At 42.9% G+C, this 19,249-nt stretch overlaps 3 protein-coding genes across 4 annotated transcripts; all 3 read right to left on the bottom strand.

Moving 5' to 3' along the window:
* Nucleotides 1-790: 790 nt before the first annotated feature.
* Nucleotides 791-5,179, bottom strand: si:dkeyp-69e1.8 (uncharacterized protein LOC100001340 homolog). Its single transcript, XM_055035522.1, has 3 exons — nt 4,941-5,179; nt 4,360-4,499; nt 791-3,736 (listed from the first exon to the last, which is right to left on the bottom strand). The coding sequence occupies exons 1-3, from the start codon at nt 4,993-4,995 to the stop codon at nt 2,879-2,881; spliced, it is 1,053 nt and encodes a 350-aa protein (XP_054891497.1). The 5' UTR covers nt 4,996-5,179; the 3' UTR covers nt 791-2,878.
* A 514-nt stretch (nt 5,180-5,693) lies between these two features.
* hmgxb4a (HMG box domain containing 4a) lies at nt 5,694-12,827 on the bottom strand. The gene is made up of 13 exons (XM_055035490.1): nt 12,322-12,827; nt 12,158-12,233; nt 11,894-12,024; nt 11,734-11,809; nt 10,813-11,406; nt 9,809-10,012; nt 9,221-9,390; nt 9,041-9,122; nt 8,902-8,966; nt 8,590-8,686; nt 7,438-7,601; nt 7,228-7,350; nt 5,694-6,610 (listed from the first exon to the last, which is right to left on the bottom strand). Exons 2-13 carry the CDS (start codon nt 12,177-12,179, stop codon nt 6,566-6,568), a joined length of 1,773 nt encoding a protein of 590 aa, XP_054891465.1. The 5' UTR covers nt 12,180-12,233; nt 12,322-12,827; the 3' UTR covers nt 5,694-6,565.
* Nucleotides 12,828-13,044: 217 nt separating this feature from the next.
* On the bottom strand, nt 13,045-18,588 carry ankrd54 (ankyrin repeat domain 54). 2 transcript variants are annotated; one of them, XR_008606318.1, is made up of 8 exons: nt 17,688-18,588; nt 16,816-16,863; nt 16,632-16,730; nt 16,091-16,157; nt 15,847-15,894; nt 14,800-14,924; nt 14,607-14,714; nt 13,045-14,518 (listed from the first exon to the last, which is right to left on the bottom strand). XR_008606318.1 is itself a non-coding variant. In XM_055035523.1 (8 exons), the coding sequence occupies exons 1-8, from the start codon at nt 18,076-18,078 to the stop codon at nt 14,444-14,446; spliced, it is 966 nt and encodes a 321-aa protein (XP_054891498.1). In that variant the 5' UTR covers nt 18,079-18,586; the 3' UTR covers nt 13,045-14,443. The 2 variants fall into 2 exon arrangements, 1 of the variants encoding a protein (XP_054891498.1); XM_055035523.1 differs by having other exon boundaries at nt 16,091-16,162; nt 17,688-18,586.
* Nucleotides 18,589-19,249: the final 661 nt, after the last annotated feature.

The raw sequence follows: 19,249 nt of genomic DNA, 5'->3' as shown, positions 1-19,249 counted from the left end.
CCATTTCTGCTACTTTCCCCTTTAAAAACAAAAACCTCCAATGATCCCGTCTCTCTCTCTCTCTCTCTCTCTATCTTCCTGATGTGCATCTACTAAGGCTGAATAATATTTGGACAGGTGCTCTCTCATATACATTCGCTTCAAGAGGTTCTGGTTCGGTTCGCCTGCGAGGCCAAACAAAAGCAGTGGATCCTGACGGGTATGGACTCTGCTGCACGTGTAATCCCCAACAATAAAAAACTGTTTAGCACCAATTTTCCTTCACTTTTAAGACGTTCTCGTTTCTCCCTCCCGCCACCCAGCCCCGCTGCAGACAAGAGGAGGCCACATCTGGAAGACAGATGTATTCCCATTCACTCACTCACTCTCTCTTTCTCCCCTCTCGCCCCTCCCTCTGCTCTCTTTTCTGGCAACAGGGGGAGAGTGGGGGGGGAGAGGGGGGGGACACGAGAGCTGAGCTAATTCTCTCCCTCCCGCCCGGACCGGACCACCCACATTCGGAAACGCCTAGCTGTTCTTGAGGCGGAGGCCGCCCGGCAGCTCGCAGAGGCCCGGGGCGGACAAGAGAGATGTAAAGGACGGCTTGTGACGGAGGGTTTTTAGCAGAGTATCAATTACGTCAGTGTCGAGGCTGTAAGTCATCGCGGTGGAAGAGGGAGAGAGTCTGGGAGGCAGCAGGGATACTTTTAGCTCGGCGCTGCTCGGCTGCGTCTGTCCACATGTGACGGGTTTTGTTCTTGAAAAGTGCAACCTGAAAGAAAGGAATCAAAAGGTAACCACAGAGTCACAGTCAAGAGTTGTTAAAACAGCAGCCTTTTATTTGCTTGGTGGTGGTAAACAATCATGGTGAGCTCACGCGGAAAGGTCAACGCCGCCATCTTGTGGATAGTTCTCAGAAAATTCAGAAATTTGGAGAATCATCTAAAAACTTTCCTAAAAAAAAAAAACCAAAAAAAACTTGGAACATTTCTGAGCTCCAAATGTCAAACATTTTCAACTCGTCGACTTTGGAGCTCAGAGACGTCAATGTTTCTAGAAAATTTCTGAGAGCAATTTAAAACATTTTTTTGCTGAAGATTTGCTGCTTTTCCCCTCAATCTGGAACGGCGCCAACATTACGAAGCATTCCTTTACCCCCCCATTCTTCAGCCACTGCCTAACCATCGCAGAGTGATGTACGATTGCAACTTTCTCGCTATAATTAGCGAGAAAGAGGAAAAATAATGGTGTCTGCCGGAGCTCGAGTGGAGCGGTTTTCTTGAGTTAGACCGGTCTAGTTAAAGTTCAACGTGGGGGAGCTTAACACAAAAGCATGCAAAACATTTCCTGTATTCTTTCCACTTTTGAGTATCAAAACCTACTCAAAGTTGAGGCAATGATGTCAGAATAATAATAATAATAACAAAGGGGTGTGAATACTTTTCTCAAGTAAACAAATAGTAAACAAAGCAGTTTAAGGCACAACAGCAGTTGAGGAAAATTTGTGACATTTGGGGAAATTATAGCCAAAAATAACTTCAAGTATGCGATCGTTTTGTCCAGCCAAGTTTCACTGTGTGGACTTATTATTCTTAAATTAACGGCAAAACAGCAAATATTATCCAATCTGAGCTCAGCTGCAAATATGAACTGACATCACTAATAAACGCAGAAACGAACGGCTGCACGCTTCGAAAACACGTCTCAGCAGCTGGGAACGTGCCAGGAGAAGACATTCCAGATATCTTCTGTTTAAATGTGACTCATGATAGTCAGTATTTACAGAAATAAATTTAGGACGCGTATGTAGAAGGGTTTTGGCTCATAGTGAGAAAAACCCTATGGGAAATGTAGCTCTGTCGATGAAAATGAGAATTTTTTTCAAGGTTTAATACGGAGTAATACAATACTGACGTTATTTCAAACAATAAACTTCAGTAGGTTTTGTTTCTTTGGTAGGTTAACAGTGATTGGGGTTAAAACATACTAAAATATTTCTTAAATACGAACCAATATCACATTGGTGTTAGCAGCCGAGTCATAAATAACCCAGAGCGATGACGCTGGCTTCACCTATTTGCTGAGGATATCGATGCCTCATAGAAAACATCCACAACTTTTCCACATCGTCACGTCGCGAAAAAGCTCCACGAGAAGTCGGGAAACTGCGATCAATTAAGGGAATTCCGGGATGAACCAGGAATACTTTCTACTGATTGGTCATCAAGCTGGAAAATTGGCTGTTCTAGTGAGTCTCCAGATTTAGAGACTTTTTAGGATTTGCAGCTTCACTCTTTAACACAGTTGGATTCCCAGTCCCAAGGTCCTGATTAATAAAGGCCACCAAACCCAAACCATGACACCTCCAACCATCATCTGATGCAAAACTAGATTTTAGATCATATTTATGCAGAAAACCCTTTTCAAGCGTCACTGTGAAGCCGAGACTTTTAACACGTGTTGCCCAGTAAGCGCATAGTTGAGAAACACAGAGCAACAAATAACTGAACTGCAGAAACTCTCAATCTGACCAAGAACTTTTGGTTTAGTTTCTCTTCCAAATATCTTAATACGCTTGAAATAAGACAAGACTAAATCACAAGTACATTTTCTGTGTTTTAAGCCAATAGTTTTTGAATGTTGTTGAAAAGTCCTGGTTCCACTGGCAGATTATTTCACTAATAGGACAATTTTTCCATGTTATAAGTGACATAAAGTGCGAGTGAAACTTTTTATCACCATTAAGAAATGATTGACTTAAAACAAGCTTTTATATCTTGATACAAAGTTACTTGTAAGTTGGTTTTGTTTTGTTTCAAGTGAAATTTTGTGTTTTTGCAGCTCCGCTATTTGTTGCTCTGTTAGCAGTGAATTTGCATATTTCTTTTAATATTGCCCCTCATTTGGTTTTTTCCGTTTTCCGCCGGCTCACTTCGGTGGCCACAGACCCCACCGTGGCCCCCACAGTGCCGCCCATGGACCCCCCAACGAACAGGCCCACCAGGGAGCCGAACAGAGCCTCCACTCTCACCAGACTGGGCAGCCACCTGAGCCAGACCACCAGCTTCTCCCACAAGCCCCGGAGAAACGAAGGCGGGGCGGCGGAGGGCGAGACGCTCTTCTCATGAGAGGGGAAAATGTCATCCAGATTCAAAGCGAAATCGCCAGTGCTCCTCTCCGCCTCTTCTCTGACCGCTTCCATTTCTTCCTCCTTCACTTCCCGCTGCGGGTCAGAAGCCGAAGAGTCGGGGCTCCGCTGCCGGACGATCTCCATCTGCCGCTGCCTCACGCGCTCCTTGGCCTCCCGGTACAGAGGGCAGCTCAGGTGTTTGCCTCCGCTCTCCTTCACCGCCTGCTCCACCTTCTCCAGCAGCTCCTCCACGGCCCGGCCCTCCTCCTCCGCCGCCGCTGCGCCGCCGCTCTCCAGCGTGTGGTAGCGGTCGCTGCACCTCTCCACCAGCTGCCGGAGGTCTTTGCGCCACGTGACGACGTACTGCTCCAGGGTCTCGTCCTCTCCCAGCTCCTCCGTGTGCGTGAACAGGACGACGGTGTGTCCGCTGACGGCGGCGGGGCCGAAGAGCTTCGCCAGGGCGTCCAGCGCCAGCGACTCGTCGCCAGCGGGCTCGTTCACCGGGACGCAGAGCAGGAAGGCGTGGGGCCCGGGGCTGGATGAGGCGATGAGGGAGGAAATGAGGGTCCTGCGATTGTCTGGGCTGCAGGCGGAGCCGTACCAGGCTGGACTGGAGACCACAACGACCTGCAGGGAGGCAGAGAGAGACGGTGGTTCTGGAGCCAAACACCAGGCAGTTATAGTTAAAAACGTTACAGTACAGAGGTCTAGAAAAAGTGAAAGTGAAAAAAGCTGACTATGCCAAAAATATCGATACCAAGACTGTATCAGTATCGGATAGATCAATGCATAAAATTTTATGTTATTTCTGTAAGAGTCTCTCAACTCTCCAATAAATAAAAATTTGCTTTCATTTGGCCTCAAAATTTATTTTTGCACTTTATTTAGAAAACAATGCACACACATCTTTCTCTATTGTGTCTGTTTATAAAGCAAATACGTCAGTAAAGTATTTTGTAAATATGCTAATTCACTGCTATCAGATTTAAATTGTGTTCTATGTTTAACAAAATTATTCACGTAAAACAAAGAAGACAAAAACGAGGTCAAACGTTTTATAATACATCATAAATAATTAGTACTGATATTGGCGATAACAGCCACGTTGGTATCGGTATGCGCGTTACTGGCCCAGTATCGGATCAGTGCAGCACTGCACTGAAAATATCAGTGCGCCTATAAATCTTTAAAATATGAAATGCTCTGTTGCTCCCAGTGACATGACCAGATGTGTCTCCAGTCGGTCCCACCTGCCTGCCAGCAGCTTCTCCTCGGTGTTTGGTACATTCCTGAGCTCCGGCGTCCCGCTGGCTCTCGTCCAGGCCCAGGATGGAGCAGACTGCGGTTCTGTTCCCCGGCTTGACCGGGCCCAGAACCACCAGCCTGAGCTCTGCAAAAGAAATGGCACACACCCATGTTTTGTTTTGTTTTTATTTTTTTATGACAATGCTGTTTGTGAGGCTATTATCAGGTTTCTATTGACTCACATCAGACAATAACACAAGACAATGTGTTGCTTATCTTTGTTCTCGGTGGGTTTCTATGGAGTGTGTGTGTGTGTGTGTGTGTGTGTGTGTGTGTGTGTGTGTGTGTGTGTGTGTGTGTGTGTGTCATCTACTCGTCTGCTCAGAATCACGCTGAATTTTCCTAGAAGTGGCAGCGCCCTTCAGGCAGGCTGCCGCCTTGTATCGTCAAGTGTCGCGAAAATACCGAAAACACGCAAAAATATCGAAAACACGCAGCAAACCGCCTCTCTCTTTCTCTCTTCTCTCTCTTTTCCGCTGTTATTATTATTCTTCATGTCTCTCTGCTGCAGGTCGCTCTGCCTTACCGGACTGTGTTCCTGATGCTGCCATCTCTGCTCCTCCTCGCCGCTGCGCCAGCATTCTGTCTCACTTCCTGGTTCCTGCCGTGTGACTCGGGATGACCTGCAGCTCCATCCAGAGGAGATCCGCTGCGAGACGTGAAGCTGCGCGTTGTGTTTGTATTAGGAAAAGCTTGAGCAGAATTTGATCCGCAGCCAACGACAGGCTTTTATCGAACGTTTCCTCGGGATTTAATCGGCGATTGATTACCTGCAACGGATTAGGAAAAACGTCACTTAAACCTAAGAAATGTATGGCGGCCTATTAGGGCCATAAAACGTCAGGCGAAAATGTCGATTCTGCCACAACAAAAACAACAAAAACTCACATTTTGAGATTGATTTCAGAAATGTTCAAGAATATAAGGCTGAAAATTCCTGAGCTAGAAAAGTAAAAAGAAATATTTTTTTAAGTACAATTTTGAGAATAATCTTGGAAATTTTCTAGAAAAGCCTTGGAAATTGGTGACATTCAAAACTCCACAATTTGTGACTTTTAGAAAGTTTTGAGTTTCAAAAGTCCAACATTTTCCCCTTTTGCAACTCAGGAAGTTTTTACTAGATCTCAGATTAATCTGAGATGTTAAGTTTTCTTCTCACAAATTTTGGATTTTTTCAAACTTTTTTGTAGAAAATTTCTGGGATTAGTCCGAGTTTTTTGTTCTTCCCCTCTATCGACAATGACCCTAATATGTCGTCATAGAAATGTGAGACCATATGCATTTTTCATCAATAAAAGTTTCTTTTTATTGAAATGCTTGTAATAATTTAGTCAAATCGTATTTTTGAGCAAGTTAAATGACTGTTAGATGAGCACATATTGGATATCAGTCGCAGAATTGAGATAGGAAATCATATTATGACAGACTTTTGTGATTTTGAGAAACATTGTATCAATAATTTTCTAAGAAATCAAAGTTTGGGTATTTCATCAACTTTCGAACAGCAACAAACAATATGCATTACTTTGCATAATAAATATGAATATTCCGGAAAACATTTCTTTCATGTTTTGCATATTTTGATCTCTGGAAAGTATTTTAAAAGTAAACGACTCAAAAACTCTCCCATGTCACTGAAACAGTTTTAATGTTGCCTTGTTGCTCAGTTTTAAACTGAAAACACTGGAAGAGCTCTGCAGTCGAATGAAGTTGCGCCAAGAGTTGTATTCTCGTCCAACAGTCCCTCAATTTCTAAAACACGGTGAAAACCGAAAGGCTGCACGCACTTTTAAAATGACGTCAATAAAAAACAAGCACTTTAAACACAGTCAATATTCACAGGTGGCAAATATTTCCTACATGAGTAAGAATAAAAACACAGTCGTACAACTGGAATCCTATTGTTATGATGAGAAAATGTCCCCTTTCATTCGACAGCACGTTTCATTCAACATGTTCAATAAAAAGGTCTCGTTTAAAAACAGCAATTACAAAAATTAGGAGACGTCGTCTTAAAAAATAAAAAAAAAAACTCTTTAAAAACACGTCGAAACTAGAAATATCTAGATTTCCCGATGCCAAGCAGTGGCTTAAGTTAAACTTCGAGGGGTTTCTGAGGGATCGGAGTCCGGATGCTCCGGTTCTGGATCCTCACAGTCCGGGCATGATGTAGGCGATGTTGTCCAAGGTGTTTGACTGACGGGGAGAAGAAGAAAAGATTTCAGGAAGCAGAACATTTGTATATCAAAAAAAAAAAGAAAAACGTCTGCATTTATATTCATCGACCTTAAATCTGACACCCCTAAATGAAACCTAGTCCTACCAAGGAATCATCGAATTATTCAACAGGAAAACTGATTTTGTAATGATTGTGATGATTGATAATATTGTCCATTTGAGACCCATTTTCAACAAACACAATGATAATGTCACAAGGTTCCCACTGGGATTAAAAAAAAAAAGAAATTCCATGACTTTTCCATGATTCTCCATGACCCTTGTATGACAGGTTCAGAAAGAAAAGCGTATGACTGAAAGACTAACCCCACCAAGTTGGGATTAGTCTGTTCTGTTCTTGTGGTTCAATCAGAAAGATTTTATCATTTTGGTTATAAAACTAGGGAGAAAATTATTCACCGGTCACAGTTTGACTTAGTTGCCATTGCCAACAGGGGGCAGTATTGCTCCACCAATGATAAAGATATCGGAGCGATTTCCGTTATCGGATAAAGACACCCCTATTCATATACGCACTAAATAAAGTAAATGAACCGAATATTTGTTATTTAAATAAAGAAAACCAAAACCCTCACCAGGACGTTTCGAGGGCATCCGTTCAGCTGCGGTATCTGCGCTGTGAGGCACGTCAGCGGGCCCAGCGCACACAAGATGGAGTCCAGCAGGACGGACAAACTCCCAGACACGGCCACCATCCCCTAAGACAACACACCGTCACTCACAGGCCTGACTGATTTCCAACTGTACGTCTAGATTTTTCGTCCACGTTTGATCATCAAGCTCACTTCTGTTTCTTGCAGCCGATGGCCGATGAGCGACAGGGACTCCCCCAGCAGCTGCAGGTGAGCCGCCGCGTCGATGGGGTCGACGTCCGGCACCCGGGCCGGGGACAGCGACATGGTGCCGGGCGTTCTGGTTGGCGACACCAGCCCCGCCGCGGTTCCTACGACTGACGGCGAAAACCGCAATTTAATCAAAAAGAAACACATTTCCTGCATAAATATAGGAATGTCACAGGCTGCACGTCTCTGCTGAAAATGCTAAAGAGCTGTTGAGTGAAAAGAAGAAGAAATGCTAGAAAAGGAAACATCAGCATGATTTACTCAAACTCACTAAGCAGCGTGTCCGCGAGATGTTTGTACACTCAGAGGAAACTTCTTGTTTTCGTCATTCTTCTTCTAAAGCACCAAGCACGATTGTTCCAGGTCTGTGGACCCGCTTCATTGAAACTTTAAAGCCAAAATTACACGTTTCTCCTCATCGTTCCACTGAGAAAACTAATGTGACGTGTTACAGCCAGGTGAGCTGTGTTGGAAACACTCTAGTGGTGAATCCAACCGAAGCAAAAACAGGAGAAAAAAAAACAACACAAAAAACGTAAAAAAAAAGAACAAATGGATAAATATTCCGATAAATATTCCAAACTTAGAAAAGTTGAAAATAGTAGAAATGAGAGCTGAAAGAAAGAGCGGAGTCTTTCACAGGATTGCTGCAGGTTTCACCAACACAAGTTAAGACTTTTTAAGACCATTAAGAATGAAATTTAAGCCAGAAATGTAGAAATGATAATTCAACAGCGAAGACCAACGCTGTCCATCCAGCCGGTGATAAATTCAACACTTTACCCACGATAAACGCACTAAAGCTAGCTAGCAGCTAGTTAGCGGTAGCCACAACAACCTCGAGTCACAGAAAGGAATGATCATCATTACGCAACAGAAAATCCCCTGAGATCAAATAGTTCAGCTACGACTAAATTTAAGAACTGTAATTACGGCCAACTTGATTGAACTCAAGACATTTTAAGGCCTTAACTTTAGATGAGTGAATTTAAGAGTTTTTAAGGCTGCGCTGACACTTTGTGCCCCAAAATGGCAGAAGCTACAGATTCATCAGCAGCGTCTCCCTGTTAGCTGCGAGGCGAAGCTCCCAGGTACCTTTGGTTTTGCCGTCGCTGGAGGACTTCTGCTTCACAGTGGTGGCCTCGGCTTTGTTCTGTTTGTGTTGCAGATACTGGGCCTTCTGCCGCCACACCTGAGATTAAAGCAGACCCGGGAAACGGTCCGTCAGAATTCAGAACCGGTTTCCCACATTCAGAGATTTCACTCCTCCCTGGCCCGTTTTCAAAAAACAGACGCCATTCATTTACGGCATCGAAAAGAAACTTTGGAACTAAATCCAACCCCACAGACTGAACATTTAAACCAAATAGTTAATCAGTTTTCCTCATGACGCGTTCAAAAACTCACTAGTTTGTCTTTCTCGGGCATTGCCTTCCACACCTCGGCCAGCTTCTTGCTTAGTTCTCCAAAATCTGCAGATTGCACACACACAGCATTGCTACAAGAGCTTTAGGTCAACATGAGGGAATAATGTCCGTTTACCCACCTAAACCTGGATGCTCTGCATTTATGTTCACCCTGTACTCTTTACAAAACACCTGATATGCTGTCGTCGTCTTCTTCTTGGTCTACAAGAACAAAAACAGAAAGAAAAAGGGTCCAATAAAGGGTCCAGTAAGAGGACAGGAAGTTGAAAAATCCTAAGAAATGAAAGCTGAAATGAAACCTTCTCTTTCTCGTGTTTGTCTCTGTCTTTGTCCTCTTTCTTCTTCTTCTTTTCCGTCGTTCCGTCGTGGCCTTGGTGGTGGGGAGTGATGGGTTTGCTCATGGCGTACATCGGCCCGACGGCGCTATGGCTGACAGTGGGATGGGAGTGACTGTGGCTTCTTGACGATTCTGGGGAAAACGGCACAGAGAGGAAGACATCAAGGGTTTTGGTCGGACCACATCTCACGCCTTTTTGCTTTTGGTCAGCCATGAAGTGCGTTTGCATAGCAAACGGTAACCAGGGCAGCTGCGGTCAGATAGGACAGTGTTGCGGTTTGCTGCTCTGCTGCATTTATTTACGTCAGAACTGAGAAGACATTCCAGGACAGGAAGTGCCTTCACAGTATCGGGTGCTTCTGAGCGTTTGCTCACCTGTCAATGTCTTTCCTGTCATTCCTTATCACAGCGGGTTAATGTTTAACACAGGAATGCCGAACGTGACGTCATTTACAGCTGGTTTGATTGATGGAATGGAGGCATTCCCAGCATCAGAAACGTAAGATACAGTCACAAAATCAGAAACGGAGAGAATGAACAGAGAACTCACCTCCAAAACTTTTGCTGTGCTTTTTGTCCTTTCCACTTTTGTCCTTGTCCCTGTCCTTCTCCTTGTCTTTCTTCTTCTTGCTTTTCTTGCTCTTCTTCTTCTTCTTGGACATGTGCGTATATGAATCGTCTATGATCAGCTCCCCAGCCTCCAGTTCTCCACCGGAAGAAGAGCTATCGTCTCCCATGCCTCCTCCGTAATGACCTGATGAGGAGAGGAATCAGCATTTAGAAGAAACCTAAATATGGCAACGACTGCATAGCGCAGACTAGATAGAGCAGATTTGATGTCTGGGACCGCGCCGATCTGCTTTCTTCACTTCCGATACCCGATATCTGAAGTTTGGTATCAGCCAATTCCAATACAATCCAGGAATCAGTGCTGAAGTGACTTAAGACGTTTCTTTTCATTTGATGACTCTAACAAGTACAGTTAGGAGTATAACAACTAATGTAAAATAAACAATAAAGAAACTGATGAGAACAACTTATTTTGGTGAAACATCAAGAATAGAACTACAACAAACCTTCTTCAGATTGTTCAGAAAGTATGATTAGGAATTCTAAATATGATGTAAAATAATACAGCATAGAAATAGCCTGAATAGCAAAGATGCAAATCTTTCAGTGTCTAGAGATTCGATTCTGATTTTTAGGGTCATGATTTCATCGTGAAACAATTTTTCTATTGAAACTTTCTTGCCCGAAAAGAGAAAACTACAGTGTAAACAAACCATTCAAACCAATTTTATAAAATACAAGCAGCAAATATGTTCAACTTAAACGTGTTTTAAAATCGATTCTGGAGGATTTTGAACCAAATCAGAATTTCCAAGATCAGGAATTAAGATTCTTCATAGAATGTGTTTTTTTGCACCTCGACTCCATGGACCTACCCGTGGATCAGGCTCATTGCTGTGGAATTTGTTCCCAACATGTAGACCGATCTAAGACATCAGTGCGTCTCGAATCTGGAAACATTTACGTTTTGTTTGTTTTTTTTACCTTCCACCTCCACCTCCTTCCCCACCACGGGCAGCGGCTCTCTGCTCTGCGCCGCCTTCTTCTTGGGCAACTTGGACGGCTGCGTCCTGTCTCTGTCCTTGTCCTTCTTCACGCTGACCTTGGTCGGGTGCGGCGTCACCGGGAAGCTCTCGGGCTCCTCCTTCTCCGGCGACATGATGAGCTTCATCTTCAGCCCGTCGGCCTCGCGGAGCGTCAGCGGCTCCTCTTTGGGAGCGCCGCCGTGGAACAGGGACGACTTGGAGGAGGACGAGGACGACGAAGAGGAGTGCTTCTTGAACGACGACGACAGAGACGTGGGGCGGGAGTGCGACGAAGAGTGGCTCCCTTTGCTTCCGCCGCCGCTGCCCTCGCGCTTGCGGTCCTTGGAGGAATGTGAGGAGAACGTCGGGTAGGAGGGCTTCTTGTGCAGGTGGGGGCTGGGGTCAGAGCCTGTCGCCATGGGGGAGGTGATGGCCTGCAGGAGGCCCATCGCCGTGTCCGCCGGGTGCGACGCGGACGGGGAGGAAAGAGGCGGAGAGCGCTCTACTGACTTGTGCTTCTTCTTATGAGGAGGCGGGCCCAAACCGTCGTGATCTGACGGAGACGACAGAATGACGGTTATTCAAGATACTTGCGAAAGTGAAACATCATTATGTGTTTTCCAGCCACACAATGTCACTTCCCAGCACAATCAAGTGACTATGGCAACTTCAGTTGTTAAAAAACATGCTATTTCTTATCAAATATGACCTAAAAGAAATTCATCTCAAGATGGTAATGATCATGTGTTGTATTTGGCCCAGTCAAAGTCCTAAATCCAATTAAAATCTACAGTAAGACAGAAAAAGTGAGGTTCGTAGGGGCAAACCAGAATGCCGAAAAAAATAAAAATCCTTATTCATCAAAGTTTTAATCTCTCACCTCGGTAATAGTGGTCGTCACTGTGCTTCTTCTTCTTCTTGTGCAGGTCTCCTCCCAGCATGAAAAGCTCTGAATCCTAATTTGAACGAATGCAACACATTTCACGCCACTGCAATCAGCATCAGCGTTAACTTGCAGTGTGTGAAGACGGATCCCATACTTTCGGGCGTTTCTTGGAGGACTTTCGTACTTCTGCAGCAATCTCTTCTTCCTCTCTTAGCAGATCCTTGTAGGATCTCCTCTTCTCCCTCTGACTACGCCCAGCAACGAGGCCCCCGTCGGCCCCCATCTCTAAAATATGACATTTGTCCAGAAATGCTTTAGAAAAGTCAGAATTCCCATCATTACTTAAGGCAGAATGATGCTGCTGCCATCACATCTGAAACATGGGGAGTGATATTGATATAACCAATCATTTCTTTACCCTTTAACTCCTCATATGCCATGGTTTCCTCTGGTCAGCTCTTTTTCTTGTTTTGGGATGAAATTAGCATAAGGACCTGTCAAACAAACAAAAAAAGATGGAGCCTAAAGTCAACTTAAAGAACAAGTGAGACCAGTTCAGAGTGGGAAAGGTTCCGTTATTACCTTGCGTGAATTCAAGCCGGACTCCAACCAGGAAGGAAACGGAGGAAACAGACTCAAAAGTGCGACAAACTCAGGAAAAAATATTAGCGTTGGGATTGTAAATGAAAAGTCCGTCATTCATTAACCGGTAGTGAACCGTGAGCTAAACTAATTCCCGCCTCCTTTCGTTAAGATACACAAACACACCCCCTTCTTCCTTTTCACTTAGACTCTCCGCGGCCAGCACATTCCAGGTTTGCGTCTCTCTCCGCCGGCTCGCAGCCGACTGACCGGCGAAGGCGACTCAGAAAACACTGAGGCTTTGCCTAAAAGCTAGGCCGCGCTCGCTGGAAAGTGGACCACAAAACGAGGCGGACTTGCGTTCACCCCTTTTATGCTTTTATAATCTATTGCTCGGCAATACATGCACATTACAAGCACCGGAGCGTGAAAAAACCCGCGTTTGTTCAATTTTAGTACCTCAACGGAAACCTCCGATTTACGCGGGTCCGTTCGCCATCTTTATTGTCGGCATAACAATTCGTGTGAAAGAGGCGTGGCTTATGCTGACGCAGCCAATGAGCGTGGGAGAAAAGAGAAACGTTTACATTTACGTCCGCTAATGTTCCGTTGCTACTTTTTGACAGTAGTGAATGACGCCGTAGTGTTTTCGTTTGTTACCCCGGCAACCAAAGATTCTCAGATGAATATGGGTTTGAATGAAGCTGTCAAAGACAGAAACAGTCATAGACAACGCACCGATTTATTGGTTCATAATGAATTTCAAATATTCTTTACAGCACAGTTCACAGAGTCATTATGCACAGTTTTAAAAAAAAGAAATAAGGCAATAAAACGAAGACACTTTGACAAGAAAATAAAAGTTTCACCAGTTAAACTGTCAAACCATTGTGTACTGCAATTATCACAGCAAATTTAATGAGTTAGGCAAAAAGAGAACATGTAAGTCACATAGTAAAGTCATAGTTACACCAGACTTTAGAGGTTTTTTTTGCCAGTTGTTTAAAAGTTGAACATTTTCTCAAAGATGCACCGAAAACCAGTGACCAGCTCCGACAAGTCACGTCCAGCCAAGGGTTATGACCAAACTTAAAATCCAACCTCTTTTTCAGTCAGTTAGCCGACCACGCCAACGGGTCATGCTAGCAACCCTCTTCGGTGTAGTGGCTGTGATTGAGAGAAGATTCAGAGTTCCTCTTTTGAAGAGTCTAGTGCTGAAATTTAGAAATGTTAGTTCTTTTCAGAAAGTCTTACTTAAGCACACAGCAAGCATCATCCAAGAAATACACACAGAGATTGATCATGTTAGAAATGCTAACCGCACTAGTTACCCGCGTTGGGTGTTAAAACGTCGTCTTTTACAGACATTAGTGGCTTCCTGTTTAACCGCAGAGCTGAGTGACACCACCCGATGTGATGTTGGTCTGGTTCAAACAGACTTCTTGAAATTCCTGCACATAGTCACAGTAAATGTATGAATAATTTAATAATTTGACATATCTGGCATTCACTTCAAGTTTTTTCCCCCCCCCCATTCACACACTACGTTGGAAACAGTTGCTATTTATACTGAATGCAGATTCCTTGTGGGAAAAATAACATCTTTCACGACATACATTTTGAAATGTGTTTTTAAAAAAAAAGTGAGTTATCACAGATGCAGAAGAATTTGGCTGTATTCAGTGTTTTTTTTCACTTTACAATAAACATTTTATGCAGACAGATATATTTTTAATTTATTCAAACCTTGAAATAAATATAGTACTAGATAGTAATACATATTGTCATGGGAGGTCAGAGCTTTAAAAAAAATCAGACGTGTATTACCTCTGATACATATCAATACCGTTTCTCTAGAATTTAAAGATCATAATGTCAGTGGTTTTGTATCAAGTTGACAAAACCCATTTGGAAAACTTCATAAGATACATTGTTGTTAAAGTTTTTTTTTTTTTTTTTTTGTCTTGGTGAAAATAAAAAGCTGATGTCTGCAGCAGTCCCTTCAATAAATACCGACAGCCAATCCCGGTGCGGCGTTTGGATCTGTGGCCTAACACAGACAATTTGAGTCTCTGCATATTTAAAAAGGAGCTGCATGTCGGCTCTGTGTGCAGTTAATCTTCTACCTAGCATCCAGGTTCTGTTTCTGTAGACTAAGCGATGTAAAACTGGCCAGTAAGTCAGTCACCTCGTCCACCTGAGACAGAAAACAGAAAAGTGAACCTGTTTAAAAGTTTCACCGTGACGAGAGTTAAATGAAAACACCTGGCGACTGTCTAGCTCACCTGCTCTCTGGTGCGTGTGTGCTGCAGCTGTGTTGAAATGTGCTCCAGTCTGTCTTTCGCCTCACTTTGGCCCATTAGGTTCAGGTACTCCCTGAGCATCTGGATAATCTGCGTGTGGGGAAAACGGTGGGTGAAACCGCATCCGTCGCTATCGGCGACGCGAGCGAACCCAGGCCCCGAACTGATTTTGTACCTGGGTGACTTCCCCTCGGAGGGTCTCCAAGCTGCGCGATTCTCCCTCCTGCAAAATGTTGAGCTTGGAGCGCGCCAGGTGCAGCGGGGTCCGGCCCGCGCGGTCGAGGGCGTCCACGCGAGCTCCTGACGAGCTTAAAAAACGACAAGAATAAGTTCTTTAGCAAAGAAAAAAAAAACACTTAAAAACACTTAGAATAAGCTTTAGCAAAATTTTACAGTATTATGTGTTTTGCAGTTACATAGTGCTAATTTATAGCACAATCAACCAACTGTGGTAACTTCAGTCATTATTTCATAATATTTTGCATTTCTATAAAGTAAAAGAAATTCGATTTCATAATTTAACATCTTGAAAGTGGGCCTCTGTCTCTTTAAGAAATTCCTGCTATTTCTGAAACACAACATGGCTCCCCTATCAACACTCTAACAACGTTTAACGAGCTCGATAATGAGCTCAGCAGATGCACAACTCCATCAGGTGTTTGCTAATTCCCGCGGACTAGTTTGAAGGAGCTGAGCTGCTCTGTGAGGCAAAAGCTTGGAGGAGGAGCTTCGTCCGGGAAGGCGGGGCTAGATCCATCAAGGCGTTAAAGGATTTCTCAAGCAGGCATGGAGGAAAAAATATAAATAAATCAATCAATCAAGTCAACATTCCAGGAACGGTTTTGATGAGGGAATAAAATGATGTAAAGCTAAAAAAAAAAAAAAAAGTGTTTGGCAGTTTATTAGTGGTTCAATTGAATGTACAAGTCTAGTGAGTTTATTTATTAATGTATTTTAACTGGAAGGTCAAATCATTTTCGAAAATAAGCTCTTACATTTTGCATGTACAACTCGCTGTTCAAAAATCGTTGGTGTTGAACTTGAATCCGTCGTCTATTGTATTTAATACCCAAGTCTCATCAGTATTCATCCAAGTTACTAACTTTGTTAATAATCGCCTACGACGTTTAGAAATATTTATTCATAACCAAACGTATTTTTGATGCACAACATTTGAGCAGTGAAAATAATAAAGTCAAAAGTTTTCTACAAAAGGTCTCACCTGATCTCAGCAGGGTGGTGATTACAGGCACGTGGTTGGTGCAGGCCGCTGCAGGGACACGCGATACATTTCAAAACATGCCACGAAACACGCAAAGTTGATAAGAATATAAATGAAGTATTGCTTTGGGCTTTTCTGTGCAGGTTGAGCTTTAAGAAAAGCAGCTTAGTAAAAACCAGAGTCGGACATTTTCAGCCACAGCAGTTTCAGTTTTCACAGGTCAGGAGGGCGGTGGAGGTCTTACCCAGGTGCAGAGGGGTATTCCCCAGGCTGTCTCTCTGGTTGGGGTCGGCACCATAACTCAGCAGCAGCTGCACTAAAGCAAGACAAGAACATCTGACATTAAACGTCATGTTCACAAGCAGGACGGTATATACGGATTAATATAAATAAGAAAAAAAGGAGAGAAAATTTCCACCAAAAACCTTGAAATTAATCTCAAAAATTTGAGGGGAAAAAATTGTCTGAGCTTGAAAAGTCAGAATTATTTTTTTACTTTTGAAATTCAGTATTTTACACTTTTTTGTGTGTGTTAATTTCTAAGAATTTCTAAGCATGTTTTTGACTTTGCAGACAGAAATTTCTAGATTTTTTACTAAAATAATTTTTGAGATTAGTCTCTAAATTTCTTTTTTGTTTCCTGCTTTGTAAACTCATAAAAGCCCAAGTTTTTTTTTCTAGAAAATTTCTAAGATTAATAAAAAAAAATGTTTTTTTTAAGAAAGTTTTTGACTTTTCAAAACGGCCCAAACATGTCGTCATTGCATCAGCTGGCAGTAACACACCGATGCTGTCGTTGCCATTGCAGGATGAGAAGTGAAGAGCCGTCCGGCCCTTGTCGTCTGCAGCACAAGGGTCCATGTCATCCTGCAGGAGCTTTCGCACTTAAAAATACAAAAACAAATAAAAAAAATAACTTTATTTCTTTTGATTCCGGACCTTTGAACTGTGTGACCTTGTCACTCGCACCTGTGTCGATGTCATTGCTGTTGGCAGCTTCCCTCAGTCTTTTAGCAGCTGTGGAAAAAGATGGACAGAATTATGATTTCACCAACAGCCTACGTTGCAATACATAGTGTTATTTAGGGAGATATAAATGTAAATTAATGCAACAACAAACACATTTAAAAAAAAAAACTTTTTTTATTATTTCCAAGCAATATTTTTTTCTTTTTAAAAATGCATTGGTATAGATGCAGTGCTAATTACTTACATCTCCAAAGTAATATTTTTCAACTTTAACACTAATATGTAGTGTAAATCTTTGACATGGGTAATATGGCTCTCTGCCCCGGTTATGAGGGGCCAAAGATAAAAGTGAATAAGACTTTTTCTGTCATTTTCTGTTGCTGACTTTCACACTCTGCCAATATTTCTACTGCAAACCACGTGTGGCTGAAGTTAGTGTCTGATTCACAGCATTAAAGGGCTATTTCAATATTTTTGAACGTATTTAAACATTAAGCCTTACATATATTGGCTGATTGGACTTAAACTAAGTGTCTCAACATTAAACCCAGACAATTTAAGCTTAAGAAAACCTTTATTTTTAATGGAGCAACACAAAAAAATGGTACTTAAATTACACATTGTTCCTTCTCACTTATTATTCTGTCACTTCCTTCTTTTGGATTATATAAGATGGTTATGTTTCTGATTTTTTTTCAGCTCTCAAATGAACAAAAATGATTACTTTTGTGTCCCTGTAAACTAATATTACAAAGTGACAGCTGAAGACATGATTGGATTTGTTCAGTCTGATTGTTTATTGCACGACTTGTAGATTTTTGTTATGTGGATCCCAACAATCCTGAGCATCAGTTTTTTACGGCTCCTCTCACCGTAAACGTCTTTCCCGATGGGCCCCTGGCTCCGCACGGCTCGCTGGTGTCTCCTGGCCCGGCTCCCTGCCATCTTCCCCAGCCTGCTCGACTCGGCGATCGGGTCGAGCTCTCCTCGCCCCGGCTCCCACAAAAGGTGCAGGTACCTGAGCTCTTTGTCGTCTCTCGATCCAACTCGACCCAACACCATTTTGCCCTCCCCTATCCCGCTGATCCCGAACCCCACAGACGTCGCCGCCGCCGCCGCCTCTGCGCCCAAGTCCTCCATCCTGTCCGCGGAGCTGCGCGGCTCCGCCGCTTCCCGGGTCTCACCTCCGGCTGTGTGTCCTAGCATGCATTCCCCGTCGGAGATGGCTCGGTCATTTTTCGAAACAGAGCTCCATCCGTCCATGTTCTTTTCTTTCCCTGCTACATCGGCAGCTCAGTTTTTAATAGCCAGCGCTCGGGAGGAAACACGGCTCTCAATTGACTTAGGAAGCAGCCATTAGCGCACCGTCACTAATAGTCTGAGAGACATTGCATGAATAGTCATGAACTCTCTACCAAAAGCAGTCCCGTCATGTCTTAAGTTCAACTACTAAATCAAAACCTTCGACCAAGATGTCAGCTATTGAACAATTTACATGTCAGCTATTGAACAATTTACATGTCGTTCCGTCAAAGTAGTTACAGAGACGGCTATTGGACAATGACTGGCTTTAAAGAACTAACAACCAATCAGAGTTCGTGATGTTCATACGTTACTCTCCATTAGCGTCAACCCAACCAAGCAGCCAATCAGAAGGTACCAGCGGGGGACCAATCAGCGTCCAATAGTCGCTGAAAATACGGTAGCGAGATAAAGTCTCTGCGTCAACGTCGCCGCCATATTGTGGGTGATGTTTTAGTTGAAATGTGCAAAAAGCAAACAAAAAAAAACAAAACAAAAAAAAAACATTCTTACTATTCAGGGAAAAGGAAATAACAGAAAAGATTTTGTATTAGAAAATTAGCACAATTTATTTAGGATACACATGGGTGGCACTGATATTTGGTTATGTAGGGTACTGTCACATGAAGATGAAAAAGACAATAAAAATGCAGAATAGCTACAATTGCTTTTGGGAAAGGAGAAGGAAAATTAAGAGTAAAGGCACACAAATATGGCAACAAAAAGGTGGATTGAAGATCAGAAAGAAAAGAGTTTATATAAAATACAAAATTCAACGTTAATCAAAAGTAGAAGAAATGATGAAATTAAGAGTAGGTTATCTTTTAAAATTACATTTTACATCAAATTGGGAGAAAAAACTAATCATTAATGTGAAAGATGTGCAGAGAAAGAAAATGTAGAACATGATGACTTGTAAAACATGCGAGCCTGAAAGGGAGAGATTGAGAAAAAGAATCAGGACAGGAATTGAGTCTTAAATGAATATTGGGAACTGAAGGAAACATAGTGGATATTTAGAAATTAAGCAAAGCATTATATATCTAAAAATAGAATTTAATTAAAATGTAGAATTTAATTGATGTAGTGTTGCTACATACTCATGTACAGTAGGTGGTGGTATGGACCTGAA

This window comes from Poeciliopsis prolifica, unplaced genomic scaffold, assembly GCF_027474105.1.
Source record: "Poeciliopsis prolifica strain line A6 unplaced genomic scaffold, Auburn_PproV2 SCAFFOLD010, whole genome shotgun sequence".
In the NCBI taxonomy this organism is placed as follows: Eukaryota; Metazoa; Chordata; class Actinopteri; order Cyprinodontiformes; family Poeciliidae; genus Poeciliopsis; species Poeciliopsis prolifica.
Note: the sequence above shows the minus strand (reverse complement) of the source record. Positions and strands in the feature narration are given on the sequence as shown.